This window comes from Somniosus microcephalus, chromosome 9 (assembly GCF_052327205.1).
Source record: "Somniosus microcephalus isolate GS21.2 chromosome 9, FLI_Smic_1.0, whole genome shotgun sequence".
In the NCBI taxonomy this organism is placed as follows: Eukaryota; Metazoa; Chordata; class Chondrichthyes; order Squaliformes; family Somniosidae; genus Somniosus; species Somniosus microcephalus.
This window is the reverse complement of record NC_140995.1, coordinates 121,696,506-121,721,985: the sequence shown is the minus strand read 5'-3', so window position 1 is coordinate 121,721,985 and position 25,480 is coordinate 121,696,506. Positions and strand designations below refer to the sequence as shown.

At 46.3% G+C, this 25,480-nt stretch overlaps 1 protein-coding gene across 1 annotated transcript in view; it reads left to right on the top strand.

Moving 5' to 3' along the window:
- Positions 1–699: 699 nt before the first annotated feature.
- opn5 (opsin 5) overlaps positions 700–25,480 on the top strand; it is a 124,925-nt gene continuing 100,144 nt past the window's right edge. Inside the window, exon 1 of the mRNA XM_085998204.1 lies at positions 700–845. Coding sequence (XP_085854330.1) covers positions 713–845 — 133 coding nt within the window. The 5' untranslated portion in view covers positions 700–712. The remainder of the gene's footprint in view (positions 846–25,480) is intronic.

The following is a 25,480-nucleotide window of genomic DNA, read 5'->3' as shown; positions in this document are numbered from 1 at the left end:
TGAATCCAATAGGTCAGAGCTTTTAATTACAAATCCAAATAGCATAAGTAACTCCATAAATTTTACAGTTGACTAATTGCTGGGATTTCACTTCAGGTCACAAATGCAGGATTTCAACACAACAACAACAACTTGCATTTATCTAGTGCCTTTAACATAGTAAAATGCTCCAAGGCGCTTCACAGGAGCGGTATCAAACAAAAACTTGACACCGAGCCACTTAAGGAGATATTAGAACAGGTGACCAAAAGCTTGGTCAAAAAGGTAGGTTTAAATGAGGATTGAAAAGTAGAGAGGCAGAGAAGTTTCGGGAGGGGATTCCAGAGCTTAGGGCCTAGTCAGCTGAAGACATGGCTGCCAATGGCTGGGCGATGGAAATCAAGGATGCACAAGAGGCCAGAATTGGAAGCCCGCAAAGATCTCGGAGGGTTGTAGGGCTGGTAGAGGTTATAGAGAGAGGGAGGGGAAAGGTCCTGGAGGAATTTGAACGCAAGGATGAAAATTTAAAATTTGAGGCACTGCTGGACCAGGAACCAATGTAGGTCAGCGAGCAAAGGGGTGATGGGTGAACGAATCTTGGTGCAAGTTAGGATACAGTTCGAGCTGGGTGTAGCTGAAAAAATTATTGCTGCAGATTATAAATGTGGTTTGCTTATTGAAGAAAAAAATTAACAGTTTTGTGTTTTTGTTTAAGGTAACGTATTGTATAAGAATGACATCCAGTGACAACAACACAGTTCCTCACTCTAGTGACCTGCCTCCCTCGCTTCTCCATGAAGATCCATTCACTTCAAAACTGTCCTGGGAAGCTGATGTTATAGCAGGATTTTACTTAATAGTCATAGGTAAGACAATGTGCATTTCTTTACTTTTCATCTTGGGTCTGTTTATGATCAGGGCAAAACCTTTGAAAATGCATACATGTATTTAACAAAATGGTTTACCTCCTAAATTAGCTATATTCACTGGGGGAAAATTTTGGTACCTTAGCGCCTCCCGTTAGCACCAGTAGATGGCGGTAATGGGGTGCTGATGCAATAGTGCTGGGGTGAGGTGAATCCAGTGCCACACAGCAAATCCGAACCCCCCCTTCCCATTGCGTTGCCAATACGAGGTACCACCGGGGACTTCAACATCAGGCAGATCATGATGTTAGTCAGCGTGCAATGCTCACTGGCCGCCCGATCTGGAAAATTCATTGTCACCACTTAGCGCCTCGACCAGACAGCGACAGGGAGAGCTGGCGTGCAGTTCCAGGAAGCTGGCTCCAGTGATTAAAGGCATCAGAATTAATCACTCCCAGCTGTCAGGGCAGGTTAGTTTCAATAGTTGTCAGTTTCACCCAGTAGAACTAGTCCTATGAGTAATTTCAAGCTTCTTTTGTATCAGCAGTCTTCTGGTAACTAAAAAGTAGCTACATTTACTGTTACTGGTCAAAGATTGAAACTGCTACACTTGGCAACATTAATGGGGGCTGTACCATCCCTGTGCCATGCCATATCTCAGCGTCCTCCTGGGCGCAAAGGTGAAATGAGAGAGGTCACAAAATATTGCAAACTCCATTAATAAATTTATGCATTAGCATATCACATATATCACATTTATTCTAATAAATAATGACCCTTGTGCCTCCCATAGTTGAATAGCTGTCATTGTGTGCAAGATGTGAGATGTGGTTGTGACTGTTGGTAGGTAGAGATTGTTGGTGGGTCAGTGCTGGGGGTCTGGTGCTTTGGGCAGTGTGTGAAGCTTGTGGACACATGGTGGTATGTAGCATTTGTTGAAGCGTTCAATCACCCTGACCACCCGACTGAGGTGGATCTGCAGTGAGCACACCTGCTTCAGTCCTCTGGCTCCTTCTCCTTGTTGTGCTGAGGCAGCTGCACAGCTAGCAATGTTGAGAATGAGATGCTGCAGTATCAATGAACCTCCCCTTTAAGTACTGGGAAAAACCTGTGACAATGATAAGTTGCGATTAGACTGCACCCGATATTGGTCCACCCTTTAAGTGTAACGCCAACGAGTTAGGCCTTTAAGACTGGAATTAGCGTTCCAATCATTTCTTTGAGCAGTGAGAATGAATTTTGCATACAGTCTAAAGCATTAGCGCCTGGTGCTAATTTTCAAACTTTTCTAATGATACTGCCCATTCCTGGGCTAGAATGAATTTCTAGCCCACTGAATCATAGAATCATAGAATCGTTACAGCACATTCGGCCCATCGAGTCCATGCCGGCTCTCTGCAAGGGCACTTCAGCTAGTCCCAATCCTCCACCCTTTCACTGTAGCCGTGCATTTTTTTCTTTCTTTCAGGTACTTATTTAATTCCCTTTTGAAGGCCACGATTGAATCTGCCTCCACCACCCTTTCAGGCAGTGCATTCCAGATCATAACCACTCTCTGTGTAAAAAAGTTTTTCCTCATGTCGCCTTTGGACCTTCTGCCAATCACCTTAAATCTGTGTCCTCTGGTCCTCGACCCTTCCGCCAATGGGAACAGTTTCTCTCTATGTCCAGACTCCTCATGATTTTGAACACCTTTATCAAATCTCCTCTCAATCTTCTCTGCTCTAAGGGGAACAACCCCAGTTTCCAGCATTTTCTGTTTTTATTCCAGTTTCTCCAGTCTATCCACATAACTGAAGTCCCTCATCCCTGGAAATCTTTTCTGCACCCTCTCTAAAACCTTCACATTCTTCCTAAAGTGTGGTGCCCAGAATTGGACACAATACTCCAGTTGTGGCCGAACCAATGTTTTATAAAGGTTGCTCATAACTTCCTTGCTTTTGTACTCTATGCCTCTATTTATAAAGCCCAGGATCCCATATGCTTTTTTAACGCTTTCTCAACCTGTCTTGCCAACTTCAACGATTTGTGCACATATACCCCCAGGTCTCTCTGTTCCTGCACCCCCTTTAGAATTGTATCCTTTAGTTTATAGTGCCTCCCCTCATTCTTCCTACCAAAATGTATCACTTTGCACTTTTCTGTGTTAAACTTCATCTGCCACGGGTCTGCCCATTCCACCAGCCTGTCTGTGTCCTCTTGAAGTCTATCCCTATCCTTCTCACTGTTCACTATACTTCCAAGTTTTGTGCCATCTTCAAATTTTGAAATTGTGCCCTGTACACCTAAGTCCAAATCATTAATATATATCAAGAAAAGCAGTGGTCCTAGTACCGATCCCTGGGGAACACCACTGTGTACCTTCCTCCGGTCTGAAAAACAACCGTTCACCACTGCCCTGTTTCTTGTCATGTAGCCAATTTCATATCCATGCTGCCACTGTCCCTTTTATTCCATGGGCTTCAACTTTGCTGGCAAGCCTATTATGTGGCACTTTATCAAACGCCTTTTGGAAGTCCATATACACCACATGAACTGCATTGCCCTCATCAACCCTCTCTGTTACCTCATCAAAATATTCAATCAAGTTGGTTAAACACGATTTGCCTTTAACAAATCCATGCTGGCTTCCCTTAATTAATCCACGCTTGTCCAAGTGACTGTTAATTTTGTCCCTGATTATCGTTTCTAAAAGCTTCCCCACCACCAAGGTTATGCTGACTGGCCTGTAGTTGCTGGGTTTATCCTTGCACCTTTTTTTGAACAAGGGTGTAACATTTGCAATTCTCCAGTCGTCTGGCACCACCCCCATATCCAAGGAGGATTGGAAGATTATGGCCAGTACTTCTGCAATTTCCACCTTTACTTCCCTCTGCATTCTAGGATGCATCCCATCCAGTCCTGGTGACTTATCTAGTTTATGTACAGCCAGCCTTTCTAGTACCCCCTCTTGATCAATTTTTATCCCATCCAGCATCTCAACTACCTCCTCTTTCACTGTGACTTTGGCAGCACCTTCTTCCTTAGTAAAGACAGATGCAAAGTACTCATTTAGTACCTCAGCCATGCTCTCTGCCTCCATGCGTATGTCTCCTTTTTGGTCCCTAATTGGCCTCACCCCTCCTCTTTATACCCATTTACTATTTATATGCCTATAGAAGACTTTTGGATTTCCTTTTATTTTAGCTGCCAGCCTATTCTCATACTCCCTCTTTGCCCCTCTTATTTCCTTTTTCACTTCCCCTCTGAACTTTCTGTATTCACCCTGGTTCTCACTTGTATTCTCAACCTGACATATGTCATCCGCCCCTTTTTCTGTTTCATCTTACTCTCTATCTCTTTCGTCATCCAGGGAGCTCTGGCTTTAGTTGCCCTTCCTTTCCCCCTAGTGGGAATGTACCTCGACTGTACCCGAACCATCTGCTCTTTAAAGGCAGCCCATTGTTCGATTACAGTTTTGCCTGCCAATCTTTGATTCCAATTTACCTGGGCCAGCTCCGTTCTCAACCCACTGAAATTAGCCCTCCTCCAGTTAAGTATTTTGACTCTAGATTGCTCTTTGTCCTTTTCCATAACTAACCTAAAACTTATGATACTATGATTGCTGTTCCCTAAATGTTCCCCTACTGAAACATGATCCACCTGACCCACCTCATTCCCCAGAACCAGATCCAGCAATGCCTCCTTCCTCATTGGGCCGGAAATGTACTGATCAAGAAAGTTCTCCTGAACACACTTCAGAAATTCTTCCCCCCTCTGCCCTTTACAGTATTACTATCCCAGTCTATATTGTTCCAGTACAGCCTTAACACTGGCATCTATCTGACTGGAAAACTGCCCAGGTATGTCCTGTCCACAAAAATGCAGGACAAATCCAAACCGGCCAATTACTGCCCCATCAGTCTACTCTCAATCATCAGCAAAGTATGGAAGGTGTCATCAACAGTGCTATCAAGCAGCACTTACTTACCAATAACCTGCTCACTGATGACTAGTTTGGGTTCCACCAGGACCACTCGGCTCCAGACCTCATTACAGCACTTGGTCCAAACATGGACAAAAGAGCTGAATTTCAGAGGTGAGGTGAGAGTGACTGCCCTTGACATCAAGGCAGCATTTGACTGAGTGTGGCATCAAGGAGCCTGAGTAAAACTGAAGTCAATGGGAATCGGGGGGGGGGGGGAACTCTCCAGTGGCTGGAGTCATAACTCGTACAAAGGAAGATGGTTGTGGTGATTGGAGGTCAATCATCACAGCCCCAGGACATCACTGCAAGAGTTCCTCAGGGCAGTGTCCTAGGCCCAACCATAGAAACATAGAAACATAGAAGATAGGAGCAGGAGTAGGCCATTCGGCCCCTCGAGCCTGCTCCGCCATTCAATGAGATCATGGCTGATCATCCAAATTCAGTACCATGTCCCTGCCTTCTCTCCATATCCCTTGATCCCTTTAGCCTTAAGAAATATATCCAACTCCTTCTTGAATATATTTAATAATTGGCCTCGACTGCCTTCTGTGGTAGAGAATTCCACAGGTTCACCACTCTCTGGGTGAAGAAATTCCTCCTCATCTCAGTCCTAAATGGCTTACCCCTTATCCTTAGACTGTGACCCCTGGTTCTGGACTCCCCCGCCATCGGGAACATCCTTCCTGCATCTAGTCTGTCTAGTCCTGTTAGAATTTTATAAGTTTCAATGAGATCCCCTCTCATTCTTCTAAATTCCAGCGAGTATAAGCCCAATCAACCCAATCTCTCCTCATACGTCATTCCTGCCATCCCAGGTATCAGCCTGGTGAATCTCGCTGCACTCCCTCCATGGCAAGAACATCCTTCCTCAGATAAGGCAAACAAAACTGCACACAATACTCAAGATGTGGTCTCACCAAGGCCCTGTACAACTGCAGCAAGACATCCTTGTTCCTGTACTCGAACCCTCTCGCTACGAAGGCCAACATACCATTTGCCTTCTTAACCGCCTGCTGCACCTGCATGCTTACCTTCAGCAACTGGTGCACAAGGACACCCTGGTCTCGTTGCACTTCCCCTTCTCCCAATCTATTGCCATTCAGATAATAATCTGCCTTCCTGTTTTTGCCACCAAAGTGGATAACCTCGCATTTATCCACATTATATTGCATCTGCTATGCTTCTGCCCAATCACCCAACCTGTCCAAATCATACTTGAGTTTCTCGGCATCCTCCTCACAGCACACACGCCCACCCAGCTTTGTGTCGTCTGCAAACTTGGAGATATTACATCTAGTTCCCTCGTCTAGATCATTAATATATATTGTGAATAGCTGGGGTCGTAGGACCGATCCCTGCGGTACCCCCACTAGTCACTGCCTGCCACTCGGAAAAAGAGCCATTTATTCCAACTCTTTGCTTTCTGTCTGCCAACCAGTTCTCTATCCAAGTCAATACCTTGCCCCCAGTCCCATGTGCCTTAACTTTACACGCTAATCTCTTATGCGGGACCTTATCGAAAGCCTTCTGAAAGTCCAAATACACCACATCCACTGGATCTCCCTTATCTATTTTACCAGTTACATCCTCAAAAAATTCCAGTAGATTAGTCAAGCACGATTTACCTTTTGTAAATCCATGTTGACTTTGTCCGATCCTGTCACTGTTTTCCAAGTGCTCCGCTATAACATCTTTTATAATGGACTCTAGCATTTTCCCCACTACCGATGTCAGGCTTACCGGTCTATAATTCCTCGTTTTCTCTCTACCACCTTTTTTGAATAGTGGGGTAACATTTTCTACCCTCCAATCCATGGATACTGTACCAGAGTCTATTGAATTTTGGAAGATGACCAGCAATGCATCAACTATTTCTAGGGCCACTTCCTTAAGTACCCTAGGATGTAGATTATCAAGCCCTGGGGATTTATTGGCCTTCAATCCCATCAATTTCCCTAACACCATTTCCCTACAAATACTAATTTCATTCAGTTCCTCCCTCTCATTAGACCCTATGTTCCCCGACATCTCTGGGAGGTTATTTGTGTCCTCCTTTATGAAGACAGAACCAAAGTTTGTATTTAATTGGTCTGCCATTTCTTTGTTCCCCATTATAAATTCCCCTGATTCTGACTGCAAGGGACCTACGCTTGACTTCACCAATCTTTTTCTCTTCACATATCTATAAAAGCTTTTACAGTCAGTTTTTATGTTCCCTGAAAGCTTGCTCTCATACTCTATTTTCCCCCTCTTAATTAATCCTTTTGTCCTCCTTTGCTGAATCTTAAACTGCTCCCAATCCTCAGGTTTACTGCTTTTTCTGGCCAATTTATATGTCCTCTCCTTGGATCTTATGATATCCCTAATTTCCCTTGTTAGCCACGGTTGAGTCACCTGTTTTGTTTTATTTTTATGCCAAACAGGGATGAACAAATTCTGTAGTTCATCCATGCGATCTTTGAATGTTTGCCATTGCCTATCCACCGTCAACCCTTTGAGTGACATTCCCCAATCAATCCTACCATCGTAGTTTCCTTTATTTAAAGCCAGGACCCGAGTCTCTGAGTCAACTACTTCACTCTCCATCTTAATGAAGAATTCTATCATATTATGATCGCTCCGACCCAAGGGGCCTCGCACAACAAGATTGCTAATTAATCCTTTCTCATTGCATAATACCCAGTCTAAGATGTCAACTGCTTCATCAATGACCTTCCCTCCATCATAAGGTCAGAAGTGGAGATGTTCGCTGATGACTACACAGTGTTCAGTGCCCTTCGCAACTCCTCAGATAATGAAGCATTCCATGTCCACATGCAGCAAGACCTGGAAGACATTCAGGCTTAGGCTGATAAGTGGCAGGTAACATTCACGCCACACAAGTACCAGGCAATGACTATCTCCAATGAGTGAGCATCTAACTTCTGCCCCTTGACATTCAACAGCATTACCATTGCCGGATCCCCCACCAGCAACATCCTGGGGGTTCACCATTGACCAGAAACTTAACTGGACCAGCCACATAAATACTGTGGCGACAAGAGCAGGTCAGAGGCTGGGTATTCTGCGGCGCATGTCTCACCTCCTGACTCCCCAAAGCCTTTCCACCATCTACAAGGCACAAGTCAGGAGCGTGATGGAATACGCTCCACTTGCCTGGATGAGTGCAGCTCCAACAACACAAGAAGCTCGACACCATCCAAGACAAAGCAGCACGCTTGATTGGCACCCCATGCACCATCTTTAACATTCAGTCCCTCAACCACTGGCATACCATGGCTGCAGTGTGTACCATCTACAAGATTCACTGCAGCAACTTGACAAGGCTTCATCAGCAACACCTCCCAAACCCGCGACCTCTACCACCTAGAAGGACATAGGCAACAGGCGCATGGGAACATCATCACCTCCAAGTTCCCCTCCAAGCCACACACCATCCTGACTTGGAGGTATATTACACTTTTGACCTATCATCGCTGGGTCAAAATCCTGGAACTCCCTACCTAACAGCAGTGTGGGAGTACCTTCACCACACGGACTGCAGCGGTTCAAGAAGGCAGCTCACCACCACCTTAAGAGCAACTAGGGATGGGCAATAAATGCTGGCCTTGCCAGCGATGCCCACATCCCATGAATGAATAAAAAAAAATACAAAATATTGGTTAGGCCACAGAAAGAGTAATGTGTCTAATTTTGGGCAATCTGTTATAGAAAGCATATTAAAGCCATAGATACCATACAGCAAGATGATGCCAAGGATGGGAAACTATAGGTGTGAGAAGAGACTTGAGGTACTGGGAGTGTTTTCACTGCAGCAGAAAATGCTAAGAGGATATTGAATATAGGTGTTAAAAAATATGAAGACTTCTTATAGAAGAAGTAGGAAAAGACAATTTCCTCTGGTTGGGGAGTCAGTGATGAAGGGACATCAATTTAAAATTACCACTTAGAGAAGAAAGAAAGAAAGAAATACTTCCATTTATACAGCGCCTTTCATGACCACCGGACGTCTCAAAGTGCTTTACAGCCAATGAAGTACTATTTGAAGTGGCGTCACTGTTGTAATGTAGAAAACGCTGCAGCCAATTTGCGCTCAGCTGGTTTGAAATGTGACGGGGCCAGGCGGACGGACGCAGTCCTCACACGCTCCCCAAGTGAGCAAGTGTCGGCTCGCGAGCCCCTGCACCGCATGGCCCGGCATTCAGCCTGCATCCCCTCTTTACTTTTACCCCCTTCCCTCCCACGGTCAGCGATGGACGTGATGTTCTGCTTACTCTGGTTTTTCTGCCATTTGACGAAAGTTTTGCTTAGTTTCCCCCAGTCCTTTGACAGAGAGGTTAAGAGAAACGTATTTACATATCCATGAAGGAATGAGTAGATAAAGATTTGAAGCGGAGGAAGGTACTGGGCTATTGGGGAAAAAGCAGGCTAGTGGATTAGTAAAGAGCTGGCAGAGACATGATGGACCCAATGCCCACCTTCTATGCTGCTAACCTCTTTGGTTCTACAATTCATTCCCTTTCCTTATCACCATAACAGTAATGCTCCCAATTCCTTTAGGTGGGCTCAGACTTGCCAGTTATCTTTATGACCAGCAATAAAATCAAATTTATGAGTTTGAAGAAGGGCAACTGCAAGCTATCAGAAGCAAACAGGGAGATGTTATATGCCCTCGGTCACAAATCCTAACCTAAAATTTTGAACTGACTTTAATGTTATCTTTAGCATCACATGTTTTTGATAGTATAAAAGCACATTATGTTACATGAATGATGCTGTATAGACAGGTCATTCAAATAATCAAAGACTTTTTAAGACTGAAGCAGGTCAGCTGGTAAGTAGTACACAAGATCATTAAAGCAACCTTTGTCAAACACGGAAACTGAGCATCCAGTGTACATTGTACTATTTTTTTTTTAAATGACTCCTGATTCATTTAAAAAGCTTTAGTAAATCCAGAGGCACAGGGCATTTTCTGCTGGCGAGCATTTTGCTTTCCTTGCTTGGTAAGTGGTTGGATGCAGAGAAGGGTTTAAAAAAAGTTGGGTCCTGACTTCAGGGACTGACCCGCTGGAAACCCTTCTGCATCCCTGCCTACCAGCTGCTTCTTGCAATGCTCTCTCCGAATGTCTCCACAGAAGTGCCTTGTTAAAATAAATGGAAGTTCCAAAGTTCCAAGGGTTGATTTTCAACTTGCCCCCCACCCTCCATGTTTCCCCCGGACAAAAAACTGGAATTGCAGATTGACCACTCATTACGGTAAGCACCCAATTTCCAGTTCTACATCATTCAATGGAAATGAAATGAGACGGTTTCTCTTACAGCTCCCCCGATCTGTAATGCCAGTTTTATGCACGGGTGGCAAGTTGACAATCTATCCCCCCCCACTCTCTGATCCCTTGACCAATTTCTCTTTTATCCCATATTGCAATTGGTGACAGAAGACAGAAGAAGAAAGGAAAAAGAAGTACAGTAACCTGAAAAAACTCAATGAGGGAGAGTGAAAACCTACAGCAAGGCAGGGTAGATTTTCACTTCGGGCAGTGGGCAGGGTGAATATGCCGCCTGTCCAATGTCATCAATCTGAGACCTGAACCACTTTGATGCTCAGACTTCATTTAAATTTGACTAACGGGCAGACCACCCAATTGGAGGGTGTGCTTGGCACCTATTTAAAAAGTGAATGTACCTCTTAAAGCAAGCTGCCATTCAACTCTGTGCAGCACTGTGTTGCTAGTGGGAGGTTATTGGAAAGCAGCAAGTCGCAGACAAGAACACCTCGATTCTCTTACACAGCAGTAGAGCTGCTTGTTGAGCAAGTGAGAACATTCAGGTAGGTCCTCTTCACCTTGGATGGCAGGAGGGTACCCAGGCATTCTCTGCAGCAGGCCTGGAAGGAGGTGGCTGAAAATGTCAATGCCCACACCATCACCCACATGATGAGCTGCCCCAAGCACCTCAACAATCTTACCTGTATAGCAAGGGTGAGAATGATGTCTTGCTATCTCTATTTTTCTGCATTACACCTTGCCACAGCACTTCCCCAAACCCAGCACCCCAAATACGTTCCTCCTCCAATCCACACGCTTCTCCTCTAATTCACAACGAAATGTCAGGTTTTTATTTTTAAGCCAGGGATCTGTTGGCTTCTGATCATCTGTCATACACAAAGAATTAGCTACAGACTGTTAACTAACATAAAATAAGGCTGATTGTCTTTGAACATAAATGTAGACAGTAGGGTTGATTTCCATATGTGTGGGATAATCGTGTACGGCAGCTGTCTGGAGGATTCAGTGTGGGACCCGCGCAGTTTTGATGGTCGGCTCTCATTATAATGCGGTTGATGAGTTTAGAGTCATACAGGAAAAGGTGCACTTATTTGGTGCTGACTTATTCAATCAGATTATGATTATTAGCATAAGCGTGTAGGGGCAAAGGGGATTGATGTGTTGTAATGTTTTTGGATGGCTACTGGATTGAGTGAATGTTCTTTAATTTGATAGTGGGGGAGAAAGAGATAAGGGTTTGGATGTCAAAGTTAGAGAGTGTTCCACAGAGGAGTCCTCTGAATGGAGGTTATCATGATGTTCTCCTCCACGTAGATCTTCCTCCAACGAAGCTAGGACCAGTCGCCAGCCCTTTCTGTATTGTGAAGTTGTGAAGGGCACATTGGGCTATAACTAAGTGTCCCACATGATCTGGAGAATACTGTAGTGCCCCTCCTGATCTGTCTAGGCAGTGATCACATCCCTTTAAGATGCTGATGGTCCTCTCGAGGATCTTTGTTGTAGAGACATGGGCTCATTGTAGTGTTCTTCTGCTGCTATCTGGGCCACTCTTAGAAATAGTTATGGGAACAGCAGGTAGGCCATCCAGTGACCTGATTTTCTTCCACAAAGGCATCAGGGAGAGCCACATTTTGAAGGATGAATGCATCGTGACTACTTCCAACTTATCTGGTGTTGACGTGTAGGATCCTTTGATGTTATCACACACAATCTATATATTGAGGGAGTAGAAGCCCTTTCTGTTGAGGGGATGTTGCGTGGGAGCCTGCCATCGATTGCACTCTGGAACTTGGGAAAGCCAGCAGAGCTGTAAAATTGTATAGCCCTATCTCGTTGCTGCCTTGCTGTGATGCTCCTATAAAGTACATCAGTCACCTGATGAATGCACACTGTACTGCAGTCTGGCAGATTACAGGGATTCATAGTGATTGCTTGAAATGACCCTTCATAGCCAGAGAGAGAGAGTATGGGCCGAGGACCCTGACTGCAGGTCCTCATGCAGTAGGTGGCAAAGCTGCTCTATTGCCACTTTGGTGAAACACACGCTGCTTATACACATCTCCTCACCTGTGTTTCCTGTATATTCTATGAGTGGGGGAGGGGCTTAATATCTGGTGAGGTGCATCCGAAATGTTGTTGGGCACTTTCAACGTTGAGGGGCCTCTTAGGTGGTGTGGAGCAGAAATATGGGACAGAGGAGAGCTGCTTGGGTGCAGAGGTGGTAGGACCAGCTGAAGATTAAAGGGATGAACAAAAACAGGGTCCTTTTTAGGAACAAAAGCAAAATACTGCAGATGCTGGAAATCTGAAATAAAAACAGAAAATGCTGGAAATATTCAGCAGGTCAGGCAACATCTGTGGAGAAAGAAACAGAGTTAATGTTTCAGAACTGGCGTTCCAGCATTTTCTGTTTTTATTCCTTTCTAGGAAAGTCACTTTGGAAACAGGCCTTTGTCTCTTTGGTGGGTCCAATTTACATCATTAGAAAGTACTGTACACCTACCTCTTGAAAGTATAGGGACAGTATAATAGGGGCACCAGAGGGGACATCAACCCACCAGTCCCACCTCCATTTCTCACGTCAGGCTGCAAAGAGCCAAATGCAAGAACAATCGGTTCCATCCCAAAAGAAACCCCAGCACATCACAGATCAGGTGGAAATGCAGCTGAACCCAGTTGTACAGAGCCTTGGTCAGACCCCATCTGGGCTACTGTGTTCAGTTTTGGGCACCAAACCTCAGGAAAAATATATTGGCCTTGGAGAGAGTACAGCACAGATTTACCAGAATGATACCAGGTCTTAAAAGGGTTTCATAAACTTGGTTTGTATTGCCTTGAGTTTAGAAGCTTGAGGGCTAATCTAATCGAGGTGTTAAAAATGATAGAGATTTGATAGGGCAGATACAGAAAAACTATTTCTTCTGGTGAGCAAATCCAGAACAAGGGGACATAATCTTAAAATTAGAGCTTGGCCATTTATAAGTGAAATTAGGAAGCACTTTTTCATACAAAGGATAGTGGAAATCTGGAACACTTGCTCCCAAAAAGGCTGTGGATGCTGGGCCCATTTTTTTTTAAGATTGAGAGCGATAGATTTTTGTTCGGTAAGGGTATCAAAGGATATGGACCAAGGGCAGATAAATGGGAGTTAAGGTACAGATCAGCCACTATCTAATTGAATGGTGGAACAGGCTTGTGGGGCTGAATGGCCTCCTCCTGGTGCTATCTTCCTATGTCCTATGTTATTCAGTCCTGCCCCAATTTCCGCTCCCACTAGTTCCTGCTCACCCCAATAACGCCTCCATTTGTTCGGACTCTGGAGGAAATTTGAGGTCTAATTATTTTTTGAACACTAGATTAAGTGAACACACAAGCAACAAAGTGATGATAATTAGTGCCATTCACTTAGTCAACTGGGATAGCAGTTAAATCCAAAGAGATAGAGGTAAATTGAATTAAAAAAACATTTTTGCCCCACTTTTTTATGCCAATTATTTCTGTCTCCTCTTCCTTTTCACCTCAAGACATTGGGCTGGATTTTATTCACTAGTGGCAGAAAATGAAGGAAAATGAGGCAGGGAGGCCCACAGCTGGGTCCCCACCCCAGCCAGCACCGCCAAGAGTATTCCTGCACTAGGGCTGCTAAACCGCCAGGATTGTTCTGGAGTTGCCAGGAATTAAAGATTAATCTCCTGAACACTATTGTGAGCAACCCAGGAGCAAAATCATAAGGGCTTTAAATGAAAATTGTATGCTTTTAAATGAAAAGGGTCTGTTGAACCCTTTTATTTATTAGTTATAAAAATAATGGAGGTGGGGGAAAAAGTCTGTTTGATTGGGCGAGGCGGTTGGAGGTGGGAGATCATATGATGAAATTGCCAGTAAACGTCCAATCAGACTTGGCGTCCCTTTCCTGCACCAACCAGCAGGGAAGTCAGCATCCTGCCCCTTGTCTCTTCCAGCACATTTAAATGAGGGCGGGAGACAATGCCTGGCAAACCAGCCGATTTCCCTGCCTCCTCCCATAACTACCACTGACCCCACAGACTGACTGGGGAGGGTTGGCAGTAACCTCTGAAACAATGACCGTAACTCCACTATTGTAAGTGTTGGAGGGAGAGGGCCTAATAGAGGGCACCTCGCCCTCTCCATAGGTCGCTTGCTTGCAGCTGAATGACCTTGAGCTCAGAGAGAGCCTCATCTTTAACATTTACAAAGATCTACAGAGCTCTTCTGCCCAATTTCCTCCTCCTGTCGCCAATTTTCCTGGCCAGCTGCAGGAGTTCCTCCCTGGAAAACAGGTTGGGGTCATAGTGGGGTTTGGGTTGTAAGTGGAAATCCTGCTCCGACCCATCTTCAGTGGAAAACACACCCCAGAGGAAGACTCAGCCATTGACTCTTTGCTGGGATAATGTCCATAGCCCTCTAATAGCTCACTGAAGTGGCCATTCTTTATGTGTTCAACTGAGCCAGTATGGAGCCTTTCAAAACAGTTTTCATCAAAACTGGTGTTAATACTTCCCACAATCACAGGCCTATTTTTGCAATCCAACAATGCCTTATAACCCAGTTTGTTACAATATGGTAGGCGGGTCTATGAAAGCACGGCACAATCACATATGGTTCAAAATAGTCATATTTATATTTACTATCAATTTGTCAAAAATAATTATTGATCGATAGTGCATTTAAAATGTTTTAATATCACTCTTATTTAAGAGATTGGTATCATTAAACCCCTTTATTTTGCAATATCACACACTCATTTCAAAATGTAGCTATTATTATCCCTGGATAAAAAGATCAATAACTTCTTCCTGATAAAGCTTCAAACACAGTTATGAATATAGAACATAATGGGCAGGATTTTCCTTATTGGTCTGGAGCAGCAGTAGGGCAAGACTTCCACCCACCCCTCCAACTCTGCTGCAACCCCATCTCATTTTCCTGGGTCGGAGGTCTCTAAACATGCAGGATGGGTGTCCAGCCAGATTATCGCCACCGAGGGAGCTCACCAGGGTCAAAGAGCGGAATGAGGTGATGCTGCAGCGGAGATGCCATTGCAGCACCAGAGCAGGTAAAGAGGGTCGAAGAGCCCCCAAGAAGAAAGGAGCTGCCGCCTTGTGAGGCTTTGGCAGAGAACTGTGGTGATAGTTACCCTCCACCCCAGTAGGGGGCGACGGAGGGTAAACAGAGAAAGGAAATAAATAAAGAAGCCTCATGTTGATGGCTGAAGGATTACATCCTGTGTCCGTGTGTTGAGTACATCACATGGTGACAGAATTGGCAAGTACCCGAAATACCCATGTTAAAGACTGTCCGCGTCAATGGAACTAACTTTCCCAGTGAAGCCAGTCAGCTCCCAGTGAGTGAAAGTTTACGATACGGGTGTAGCATAGTAGCTAGTTATGCCAGGACGGAGATAAACAAGAGAGACTGAGAAAAAAAAGTGTACTTACCCCACGTTGCTTACTATCATGGCCACTCAAAGTCCAGCATTCTTTCAGATTTCTCCCCCCTCCGAATTTGATTTTACACGGCCGGAAGAGTGGCCGTTGTGGCTCAGCAGATTTGAACGCTTCAGACAGGCTTCAGGCCTTGATAAACAGTCACAGGAAAAACAGGTCAACACGCTATTATATTCCATGGGAGCGGAGGCTGAAGCAATCGTCCGGTGCATGAATATTACGGCTGATCAACTGAAAAGCTATGACACAGTTAAAATGGAGTTGTCTAGTCATTTCATCCCGCGGAGGAATTTGATATTCGAACACGCAAGATTCCATAGGCGCGTGCAGGAGAGAGGGGAATCGGGTGATAGCTTCATCAAAGCGCTATATGAGCTCATAGAACACTGTGAATATGGAGCTATGCGGGATGAACTAATTCGTGACAGATTGGTTGTTGGACTAAGGGATCTTAAACTCTCTGAAAAATTACAGATGGATCCAGACCTCACGGTTGACAAAGCAAAAACACAGGTTTTCCAAAGTGAAGCAATAAAGAAACAGCAATCAATGCTTCGGAAAGATAGTAATGAGGAGGAGGAGTCCATTGAAACCATAAGTGCCCCCTGACAATCAGCCCCCCAAAAACATTTTTCTACCAAATCAAGACAAACTGACTCACATGAATATGTACAGAGGCCTCGCACTGGAACTCAAACTGGAACACATTTCCAACCACAAAAGCGGAGTTGCAGATGGTGTGGCCGGAGTACACACAATAGACAAATCTGTCCAGCTAAAGATGTTAGCTGCAGGAATTGCCAGAAAAAGGGACATTTTGCTGCAGTTTGCCGATCCACACCTGCAGTTGCTGAAATATCAGAGGACGACGACAATGAGATAGCGTTCCTGGGGTCAATTGGAGATGGGCAGGACCAGCCGTGGACCATCACCCTAAGCCTGTGTGGTTACATGACTGAATTCAAAGTCGATACAGGGGCTGATGTCACTGTCATCCCGGAGTGCCTCTACAACGACCTAGGTCAAGAGGCTCTTCAGAGCACCATTAAGATTCTTCAGGGGCCTGGTCAAGTCCTGTTGAATGTCAGAGGAAAATTTTCAGCTACCCTGACCCGTGGTCCACAGTCTACAAAACAGGACGTGTATGTGGTACGCGGTCTACGAACAGCGCTCCTCGGTCGCCTCGCCATCATTTCCCTGCGTCTGGTGTCCAGGTTGGACCCACAAGTAGCAGAGACAGTATCTACGGACCTCGAACGGGAGGTCAGACAGCGGTTCCTCAGACTGTTTCAAGGCATTGGGCGACTGCAAGAGGAGTATCACATTCGCCTCAAGCCGGATGCTAAACCTATTGCTCTCTCTACACTCCGACGTGTCTCGCTCCCCCTTATATCCAAAGTTAAGGAGGAACTCACCCACATGGAGCAACTGGGGATAATTGCAAGAGTTGAGGAACCCACAGCCTGGTGCTCCGGAATGGTTGTAGTCCCAAAACCCAATGGAAAAATCAGAATCTGCGTAGACCTAACAAAACTCAATGAAAGTGTCTGTAGAGAGCTGCATCTCTTACCCTGCGTAGAGCACACTCTGGGGCAGCTGAAAGATGCAAAGGTTTTTACAAAGCTTGACGCTCAATCTGGTTTCTGGCAAATACCCTTGTCGGAGGAGTCAAAACGTCTCACCACGTTCATCACGCCATTCGGACGTTACTGTTTCTACAGACTGCCCTTTGGAATATCCTCCGCCCCTGAGCATTTCCAGTGCCGCATGTCCCGCCTCCTTGAGGGACTTGATGGTGTCTTATGCCAAATGGATGATGTGTTGGTGTTTGGCGCAACCCAAGAACAGCACGATCAGCGACTTTTTGCAATTCTCAGTAAGCTACAGCAAGCTGGACTTACTCTTAACTCCAAATGTGAATTCGCCAAAACGCAGGTGAAATTTCTCGGCCAGGTCATCGATGGGACCGGTGTCAGAGCAGATCCTGACAAAGTCAAGGCCCTCGCACACATGGCCGCGCCAAGGAATGTATCTGAAATACGCCGCTTCATGGGCCTGGTCAATCACTTGGGCAAATACATACCCATCTAGCCGATAAAACCAAGCCACTCCGGGATCTCCTCAACAGGCAGACCTCATGGTATTGGGGACCCCAGCAGTCCCAAGCTTTCACTGAGATAAAGACGGAGCTAACCACCCCACCAGGCCTTGCACTGTATGACCCCAATGCACTCACTAAAGTGTCAGCTGATGCCTCATCATTTGGCTTGGGTGCAGTCCTTTTACAAAAGAGACCTGACACTGACTGGCACCCTGTAGCCTATGCTTCACGAGCCCTTTCAAAAACAGAGCAGCGCTATGTGCAGATTGAAAAAGAGGCCCTGGCCATTACATGGGCGTGTGAGCGCTATAGAGACTTCCTAATAGGCATGACATTCCAGGTCGAAACAGGTCACAAGCCCCTCCTTACACTATTGGGATCTAAAAACCTGGACGAGTTGTCCCCCCGCATTCAGCGCTTTCGGATGTGACTCATGCACTTTCACTTCACTTTTACACATGTGCCAGGGAAGAGCCTAGCAACTGCCGACGTCCTCTCCAGGGTGCCCTACTGTAATTATCAGTAACATGTCATTCTAGAATGGTACACTAGGTGGAGCTGTATGTTTAGCAGTGGGCTACCCATAAGGTAGTAGTCAAGATGGATGCCTGTACACTAGTCCACATGGCTGAATAAATGACTAGCTCAAGCTAGCTGTTCATAATGAAAACGTCTATTTATTTATGAACATAACTCCTACCAGCCGCCGGTGGATGATTCCCCTGAGGTGCAGTGCATAGAGAATTATGTACACTCAATACTCACTGCACTGCCCATTACCAAGAAATGCCTGGCTGCACTTCGTCAAGAACAGGAAACGGATGAACTACTTCGTCAGGTCTTCACATACTGCCGTGAGGGCTGGCCAGATCATGCGAAACTTGACAACGCTCTTAGACCTTACTCGGCCGTTTCAGGTGACCTCACTATTGCACAAGGATTGCTGCTACAAGGGTGCCGGTTGGTCATTCCAACATCAATGCAGAAAGACATTCTGGACAAACTGCATGATGGCCATCAAGGGATCACAAAATGCAGAGCTCGAGCCAGGTGTTCTGTCTGGTGGCCTGGATTAAGCGGTCAACTACAACGTAAAGTACAACAATGCCCAGGCTGGCCCGACCTCCAGAATTTTACAGACAAGGACAAACAATCTAAACTAAGACAACAGGCCAACTTTAACAGTTGCCACAGAGCTAAGCCCTTGTGTCCACTCCTTCCAGGTGACTATGTGTGGATACGTGACTCCCGCAAAAGAGGCATTGTGCAAGGACAGACCAACTCCCCAAGATCGTATCTGGTTGATATCCAGGGCCAGATTGTTCGCAGGAACCGCAGACACCTCGCACTTACCCAGCAGCCCCCAGACGCTGCTGATGAGCCTTCCATTCCCGATGACTACAATGGGGATGCGGGTCCTGGAACTCCTCCACCCACAGGGGATACCCCACCTCCATCGGGTTCCAGACGATACCCTGAGAGGGTCCGCAATCCTCCTTCATACCTCCAGGACTTTGCAACATGAATAGCTTAAGAACCAAGACACCTCATTGGGTAAGAATAATACCCGAGTTACTTGGTGGAGGGTTCAGGCAGTCACCTTGTCCCTCCAAGCTTACTCTGCTTGCATTATTTGTGTTCCTCTTAAAAAAAAAAGAAGAGATGTCATGTTTGTTAGAGTTTGTTATTTCTTAAGCACAGTAAAAAAGTAATGATTTGAAAGAGGTCATTTGAAATGTTAATAGTAAAGGAATAGTATTCAAAGTCTGTTTAGAAAGGGAGATGTGGTGATAGTTACCCTCCACCCCAGTAGGGGGCGACGGAGGGTAAACAGAGAAAGGAAGTAAATAAAGAAGCCTCGTGTTGATGGCTGAAGGAATATATCCCGTGTCCGTGTGTTGAGTACATTACAAGAGCAAGGCCTACAAAGGTAAATACTGGGAGCAAAACAGGAGGGAGATCAGGCCTCTACTTGACCCTCTGCTTCCATTTGTGGACATCAGGTCCATTATCAGTAATACCCCAGCCAACTGGCACCTTCCACCAGGCGGTTCCAGGGAGTGATGGTTAGAGGGACAGGAGGGAGGGAAACGGGCCAGAAGAGTGGGCCTGATAACCCCCTCCCCTGTTGGCATTTACATGCAGCGAGCAGGAAAGGGCGACTGGCGGCAGTCCTGGCGAGGATGGAGGGAGAGAAATCCAGGCCAGGGTGGGAGGCAGCAGTAGGCCTCAGTGCCCCATTTTTTAAGACATCTCTGCTACTGTCCCGCCTAATTTGGGATGGGATAGCGGAGGAAAATGCTGCTCAGTGTATCCAAGAATAACTGGCAACAATGATACATATCAACTGAAACAGCACTTCACCTTTCATCTCTTTCCTCTTTCTCTCTAGAATCTTCTGGGTTTTGTCCTATATATTCCTCCTTCTTTTCCCCAGGGATGAGAGGAGCCACAACTGCACAGTCCTTCAGCATTGTTGCGGTATACTTTCCAATACATCACCAAGATTCATCAGTACAGAATCAGCACATCAATCAAACCAACAAAGCTTTGACAAGAATAATATAAATATGTAAACCTGAACAATATAAATGTTATCTTTTACATTATGGACGGACGGGTTGCACCTCAACACAGCCAGGACCAATGTCCTCGTTGGGGGGAGCGGGGGGAGGCTGGTGGTTGCTAGTTCTATTGTGGAGGGTTTAAACTAATTTGGCAGAGGGATAGGCACCAGGATGTAGCATTAGAAAGGAGAAACAAGGTGCACAAAGGATTGGGAGAGACAGATAGCACTAGAGTAAGAAATAGTACGGTATTAGGTGGGATCAGACTAAGAAAGAATACAAGAAGGTCTAATATAGGTTTATAGTGCATGTGTGTAAACACATGAAGCGTGGTAAATAAGGTTGGTGAGTTGCAGGCGCAAATAGCCACATGGGAAAATGTTTTGTGGCGATAACGGAGACCTGGCTCAAAAAAGGGCAGGATTGGGTACTAAATATCCCTGGATATAAGGAGTTCAGGAAAGATAGGGAAGGAAAGAAAGGAGGTGAGGTGGCAGTATTGATTAATGTGCGAATATTACAGTGCTGGAGAGAGAGGATGTCCTGGAGGGGTCAAGGACAGAATCTATTTGGTTAGCATTGAGAAACAATAGAGGTGCCATTACACTACTAGGTGTATTCTATAGGCCACCAACTAGTGGGAAGGATATAGAGGAGCAAATTTGCAGGGAAGTTACAGAGAGGTGCAAGAACTATAGAGTAGTGATAATGGGGGACTTAAATTATCCTAATATTTTAAAATTTCTTCATGGGCTGTGGGCGTCGCTGGCAAAGCCAGCATTTATTGCCCATCCCTAGTTGCCCTTGAGAAGGTGGTGGTGAGCTGCCTTCTTGAACCGCTGCAGTCTGTGTAGTGAGCGAACTCCCACAGTGCTGTTAGGGACGGAGTTCCAGGATTTTGACCTAGCGATGATGAAGGAACGGCAATATATTTCCAAGTCAGGATGGTGTGTCACTTGGAGGAGAACTTGGAGGTGGTGGTGTTCCCATGCGCCTGCTGCCCTTGTCTTTCTAGGTGGTAGTGGTTGCGGGTTTGGGAGGCGTTGCCGATGAAGCCTTGGTAAGTTGCTGCAGTGAATCTTGTAGATGATACATACTGCAGCCACAGTACGCCGGTGAATGTTTAAGGTGGTGGATGCAGTGCCAATCAAGCAGGCTGCTTTGTCTTGGATGGTGTCGAGCTTCTTGAGTGTTGTTACAGCTGCACTCATCCAGGCAAGTGGAGAGTATTCCATCACACTCCTGACTTGTGCCTTGTAGATGGTGGAAAGGCTTTGGGGAATCGCAGAATACCTAGCCTCTGACCTGTTCTTGTTGCCACAGTATTTATGTGGCTGGTCCAGTTAAGTTTCTGGTCAATGGTGACCCACAGTATATTGATGGTGAGGGATTCGGCGATGGTAATGTCAAGGGGTGGTGGTTAGATGCTGGCTTGTTGGAGATAGTCATTGCCTGGCACTTGTGTGACGCGAATGTTACCTGCCATTTATCAGCCCAAGCCTGAATGTCATCCAGGTCTTGTTGCCTTAAGGGAGAGAACTACTTTTTACAGCTCTTTTTTACTGTAGTACCGGCAGTGACCACACCTGTATATAAACCCTGAGTAGTGATCTGTACAGTTAGTTCTAGAGTAACCCTCATTCAGTAAACACCTGTTGAATCGTTCCCTGCAGTCTGTTGTCTGATTATTGAAGGACACAACATTAAGATACACGGACATAACATTGGCGACGATGCAGATTCGAACCTACCTGCAACTCTGCATCACCTCCCAGGGATTCGCTCCTGGAGAACAGTGGAAGGAGGTCGAGTCCAGAAGCACAGGCGTTGACCACGGGCAACCGCCCAGTCATCCAGCGGACGTTTGAGCATCGCAGGGGAGGCTGTCGAGAGCCAGGCTTGGCTTTCCAGTCACGGTGGTCCAGCGAAATGGGCTGGCAACAGGTACTGCGCAGACCCTTCCCAGACAGCGGCGGGCTAGAGCCCGACCGAGCGGCACAGAAAAAGGCCGAGCAGCATCGACGGGGGAGAGAGAGAGGGCAGAGTGCACAGGGCACAGCCGGTGTTCAGGACCGAGCGGCGTCAACGGGGGAGAGAGGCGAGAGAGAGCAGAGTGCAGCCAGTGGTCAAGGGCCGAGCAGCGTCAACGGGGGAGAGAGGCGCGCAGGAAAACGCGAGGCGCTGCCATTGCCACAAGAACCGCAGAGCGCGGCATTGGCAGCAGCGCAGGAGCAGCGCACGAAACCCACAGGGCGTCGCCATTTGCCACGAGGACCGCCGAGAGCAGCGTTGGCAGCAGTGCGGGAGATGCCATTTTAAGCCGCAGCGGGGAAGAAAGGAAAGCGCGGGAGACGCCATTTTAAGCCAGTCTAACCACACCCAAAAATGCTGAAGAGTGGCAGTATCACAGCGTTCGACAATGAAGTCGAAGATTGGACGACATATGTCGAACGCATAGAAGTATACTGCAAGGCGAATGAAGTGCCAGATGGCAAGAAAGTGCTGGTATTGTTGAATTCAATGGGTGCAAAAACGTATGGCTTACTACGAAACCTAGTAACCCCAGAGAAGCCAGTAGAAAAGGATTTTGAAAACATAGTGTCAATCCTATAGGACCACTTAAACCCCACACCGCTGCTGATAGCAGAAAGATTTAAGTTTCACAAAAGGAACCAGCATAAAGATGAAAGTAATGCTGAGTATTTAACGGAACTGCGCAAGCTATCGAAACACTGCCAGTTTGGAACGGGACTAGCAGATACTTTAAGGGACAAGTTTGTGTGTGGGCTTCAAAGTGAAGGAACCCAGAAACGGCTTCTATCAGAAAAGGATCTTACGCTGGACAAGGCTTTCAGCATTGCAGTATCACACGAAACAGCAGCACGGGGCGCTGCAGAGATACAATGAAGACCGCAAGAATATGGCACAAATGAAATGTCATACGGAACAGTGAAGTGCTATCGCTGCGGCAGAATAACACATGACCATAATGATTGCTGGTTCAAGGACAAAGTGTGCAGACAGTGTGGAAAAGTAGGACACATAGCAAGAGTCTGCAGGTCGGGAAAGAAAACCAGCAGCAAGAAATCTCCACAGGAGCAGTACAAGAAGGTACATAAGGTGACAGAGAGTAGTTCAGACGAACAGAAGAGTGATACAGACTCCGGAAGCAAGGAGCTGGGTTGTCTGAAACTACATAATGTGATCAAAATGGAGGATCACCAAACTATCTGGGTCACGCTCAAGATAGCAGGAGTCCAAGTGAAAATGGAATTGGACACAGGATCAGCCCTAACAGCCATAAACCGAAGGGACTACAAGCGGCTATTCTCACATATACCCTTGAGAGATACAAAGATTGTCTTGAAGACGTACACGGGGCAAAAAGTCTACCCCAAATGAAAAATAAGGGTGAACGTTATATTTAACGGCAAGGAAACACCAAAAATGGACCTATATGTATTGCCAGATGGAGGATCACCACTACTAGGACGTGAATGGATCCGGAAGATACAGCTAGATTGGCATTCCATACAAGCACTGACTGTAGATGCCAAAAAGGATGACGACGTCACACCTGGACGACTGTCAAAAATGCTAACTGACGCACAAGAAGTGTTCCAGCAGGGACTCAGAACACTAAAAAGCATAACAGCGACGATCAAAATAGAGGAAAATGCAAGCCCAAAGTTTTTTAAGGCCAGACCGGTACCTTATGCGATCCGCCCAGCCGTCGAAGCAGAGCTGGAAGGTTTGGAACGTTCAGGAGTACTGTCCAAAGTGGACTGGAGCGAGTGGGCTACACCCATCGTTCCTGTAATGAAGAGGTCGTTGAGTAATACGCCTGGGGAACCAAAGAAGGTTCGCATCTGTGGAGACTTTAAGGTGACAGTAAACCCAGTCCTTCACACTGTACAATATCCGCTTCCGCGGATTGAAGATATTTTCGCCTCGCTATCTGGAGGGAAACGCTTCACTAAGATTGATCTGGCCCAGGCGTACCTGCAAATGGAGGTAGAAGAAGCCTCGAAACAGTACCTCACGATCAACACTCAAAGGTCTCTACCAATGCAACCGGCTGGTGTTCGGGGTAACATCAGCTCCGGCTATTTGGCAAAGGGCAATGGAACAAGTCCTGCAAGGGATTCCAGGGACCCAGTGTTATTTGGACGACATCCTGGTCACGGGCGAAAATGACAGTGATCACCTCGCCAACCTGGAGCAGGTGCTCACTAGATTGAAGGAATATGGGGTCCGAGCTAATCGCCACAAATGCGAGTTTTTCCAGAAGCAGATCTTGTATTGTGGCCACGTTATTGATAAAGAGGGGTTACATAAGTCCCCTGAAAAGATTGAGGCAGTAGTCAAGGCTCCAGCACCGGAAAATGTGTCACAACTGAGGTCGTTCCTCGGGCTGGTGAACTACTACCATAAGTTCTTGCCGAATTTGTCTACCATACTACACCCACTGAACACCCTACTGCAAACGGGGGTACCATGGAAGTGGAGTGACGAATGTAAACAAGCTTTCCAGAAGAGCAAAGCATTGATCACATCAAAAGAGGTGTTGGCTCATTTCAACCCAGCACTACCAATTCGGTTGGCGTGTGATGCATCACCCTATGGCATTGGAGCGGTGCTGTCGCACAAATTCCCGGACGGCTCGGAGAGACCAGTAGCCTTTGCGTCTCGGTCACTAACCTCAGCCGAGCGTAACTACGCCCAGATTGACAGGGAGGCCCTCAGCCTAGTGTGGGGAGTGAAAAAGTTCAATCACTATCTGCACGGGCAGAAGTTCACCTTGCTGACTGACCACCAACCACTTGTCTCCATCTTTAATCCAAAGAAGGGCATTCTGGTGATGACTGCGCAACGGCTACAAAGATGGTCCCTTTTTCTAGGGGCGCACCAATATGAAATCGAGTATAAGGGCACGAAACAGCATGGAAACGCTGATGGGCTATCACGCCTGCCACTGCCTACTGCGGAGGAAGCACCAGCAGTGGATCCTGTCGAAATATTTCATTCGACTATAATTGAATGCTTGCCAGTAACTAACGCTGGTATAGAGAAGGAGACGCGAAATGACCCGACACTGTCTCGGGTATATGATTTGACGGTGAAGGGATGGCCAGCACATGGCGACTCACTGTTGCCAGCATTCTCATCCAGAAGAGAACAGCTGTCAGTATGCCAGGGGACCTTGATGCGTGGATCCCGAGTGGTAATTCCACTCAAGTT